General features: G+C 29.6%; 2 protein-coding genes across 3 annotated transcripts in view; one reads left to right on the top strand and one right to left on the bottom strand.

Annotated features, from left to right (window-relative positions):
- LOC108578026 (zinc finger protein 865-like) overlaps nt 1–122 on the bottom strand; it is a 9152-nt gene extending 9030 nt beyond the window's left edge. The window contains exon 1 of the mRNA XM_017941272.1: nt 1–122. This exon is cut by the window's left edge and continues 52 nt beyond it. Within this exon, the coding sequence (XP_017796761.1) occupies nt 1–122 (122 nt within the window).
- A 1348-nt stretch (nt 123–1470) lies between these two features.
- The window catches only part of LOC108578025 (sensory neuron membrane protein 2-like), a 4572-nt gene continuing 3472 nt past the window's right edge, over nt 1471–2570 (top strand). The window contains exons 1-3 of one of the 2 annotated variants that reach the window (XM_017941270.1): nt 1471–1572; nt 1801–1955; nt 2072–2234. In XM_017941270.1, coding sequence (XP_017796759.1) covers nt 1471–1572; nt 1801–1955; nt 2072–2234 — 420 coding nt within the window. Of the gene's footprint in view, nt 1573–1800; nt 1956–2071; nt 2239–2570 lie in introns of both variants that reach the window. The other variant, XM_017941271.1, reaches the window with a different exon arrangement.

Below are 2570 nucleotides of genomic sequence, written 5' to 3'. Positions count from 1 at the left end.
CGTATTTTAAAGAGCAACTGTCTTTGCTCGCCTTCTTTATCGAAGATCTGAAGTTGATGATTGCTTCTCAATGAGCAGAGTCTGCATAATTCAGCGAAATTGAAGTCCTCGTTCATTGCCATTCTTTCGTATCGTGGTTAAACACAAACGCTGGACAATTGTTAGGTTATGCTGCCCGTGGGTTTTCGTTTTCACACACTTGGTCGATCTAACAGAGGTTACCATAAACGCGGCACAAAACTACAATTCGAGGATGTATCGGCAAATAAAAATTGTTTAAATCCCGGCAAACGTTAAATAACACAAATTTCTAACTAAAATTAAAGTAACGCCGCCATTTCTTTCTTCCTGTTTCGCTGTTGTCCAGCACGCAGGATGCCTGACTCCACATTGTTTGACGCTAGACTATCTGGTGGGTGGAGGACATACTAATCAAGGGTTGCGTACGATGGTAAAACAGTTTTAAACCTAGATCACGGAGGTAAGAGTATTTTAAATAAATTAGTTAACTATAATTAAGTAATTTAAAGCACAGATAAAGTGCAAAATAGACCTATCGTCAAATGCATTTTTTTATCAACGTCAGAAGCCTCATTACCATTTTCGCTTCACTTCCAACGTTACCGATTCAGCACAGAATAAAATTACAACCACAAACGATACCTGGTGATAGCACAAACGAGGTTTTACCCTTAAGGGTAATTTATTTCGTTAAAAACGAATTTACCCTTAAGAGTTTGTTAAATATTTTAACAGTAATAAATCCATTAATCTGTTATTGTATTTTACAAGATAAAAATAAATATGATACATTACTGAATTTGAAATAAACTGCAATCATTTCCTTGTTATATATCAATTTATCAGTTAAAAATTAATTTAGTTTAAATATTGATGAAAGTATATTGCACAATTACGAGAAATATTAAAATTCGACTTTTAAAGTAGAAATGTTTGTTTATAAAATTATTAATAATGTTAGGCAAATTAATTTAATTACTATTCGTTACTATCAACTGATAATAACATGAATATTTAAAAAAAAAAACATTTTTATATAACTACTCAAATAAATACTGAACAAATAAGTATAATACAAGTAAAATATTGATCACAAAGGAAGGATAATATCCTGATTTCGGATTTGATTACATGATACAGACTTACAAATAATTCATGTCGCCGTTTATATTTGTAGTATAAATTGACATGACATAACTGCACGAATACATTATTCATTAATAATGAGAACTGATGGCGTTGCAAAATTCTCCCGTTTCAGTATAAAACTGGAATATATCAGCATTTCTTTATTTCGCCTTGCAATAGATACCAGTTCACATGAAAAACAAAATATTCCATACACTAATGTTAAATTAACTAATAGTTGCTCTAAGTATTATTGATTCAAGTACTAATAAAAATTATTAATGGTAAATAAAATTTTCAAATAAACATAATTCCTAAACAATGTTTTGTTATCACATCTGTGGAGCTGTTTGCATTGTTATTGGCATATTTATTGTGTCGCGTCAATTTATGTGGACCGAAGTAAGAAAAAATATATTAACGGTAAGTTACATTTTCATTTTTCATTAAGTATATTATATTTATATTACACATATTTCATAATTTAACAAATTATTGTTAAAATAATATTACTTAATGATAATAATTTTTAATTGTCGCACGATAGATTCCCATTCGAATTGTTCGATTTTTTTACACTGTGAAAAATTAAAAATCACTTCTTAATATTGTATTAATTATGAAATCAGACTGGACAATAAAAATTTGCAGAAATTACCACTTATCGAAGGCACAGAAACGTACAAAGTTTGGTTATCACCTACACTTTTAACATTTGGGTGTTATCTATTTAACGTTACGAATCCAGATGGTGTTATGAGAGGAGAGAAACCACATTTGGCCGAATGTGGCCCTTTCATGTACGAGTAAGCGAAACAAAAATTCAAACTCGTTGCATCAAAGAAATATTTATCGAATTTCTTTTAATACTTTCAACGTTGATTAATATTTGCTAATCTTTCCTTTACATGTGTACTTATAGCGAAATATATGGAAGATACGTATTAGATGTCGACAAAGAAACGGACGAAATTAAGTATGTGACAAAGTCATTATACAGTTTTAACAAGGAATCGAGTATGACTGTATCTAGGCAGGATAAAGTCACTATATTAAATCCAGCATACGTTGGTACCATAGCGTTGGTAAGTAATACTGAGCACGACATTGATAATTGATTCCTTAAATGACTTTATCATTTTTACAAATTATATTTTTATATATTTAGTGGATTGAGAATATTTTTTACATAACCGTCCCGTATATAATTTTTATAAGTTTGAAGTTCAAAGTAGTAAATGCACGATTGATCTAAATATTTAGTTTCCTATTTCAAAACTTGTTAAAATTTACAAAATTTAGACTCCCATTTCGTTACTTCACAATTTATAAAATTTAGTTCCCCATCATAAAGCTTTCGAAAATTTTTAAAATTTCGATTCCTGCTTCGTTACTTTAAAATCTATAAAATCTAGATTCCT

This window comes from Habropoda laboriosa, unplaced genomic scaffold (assembly GCF_001263275.1).
Source record: "Habropoda laboriosa isolate 0110345459 unplaced genomic scaffold, ASM126327v1 scaffold992, whole genome shotgun sequence".
Classification (NCBI taxonomy): domain Eukaryota; kingdom Metazoa; phylum Arthropoda; class Insecta; order Hymenoptera; family Apidae; genus Habropoda; species Habropoda laboriosa.
The sequence above is the reverse complement of the archived record's forward strand: the minus strand, read 5'-3'. Positions and strand labels throughout refer to the sequence as shown.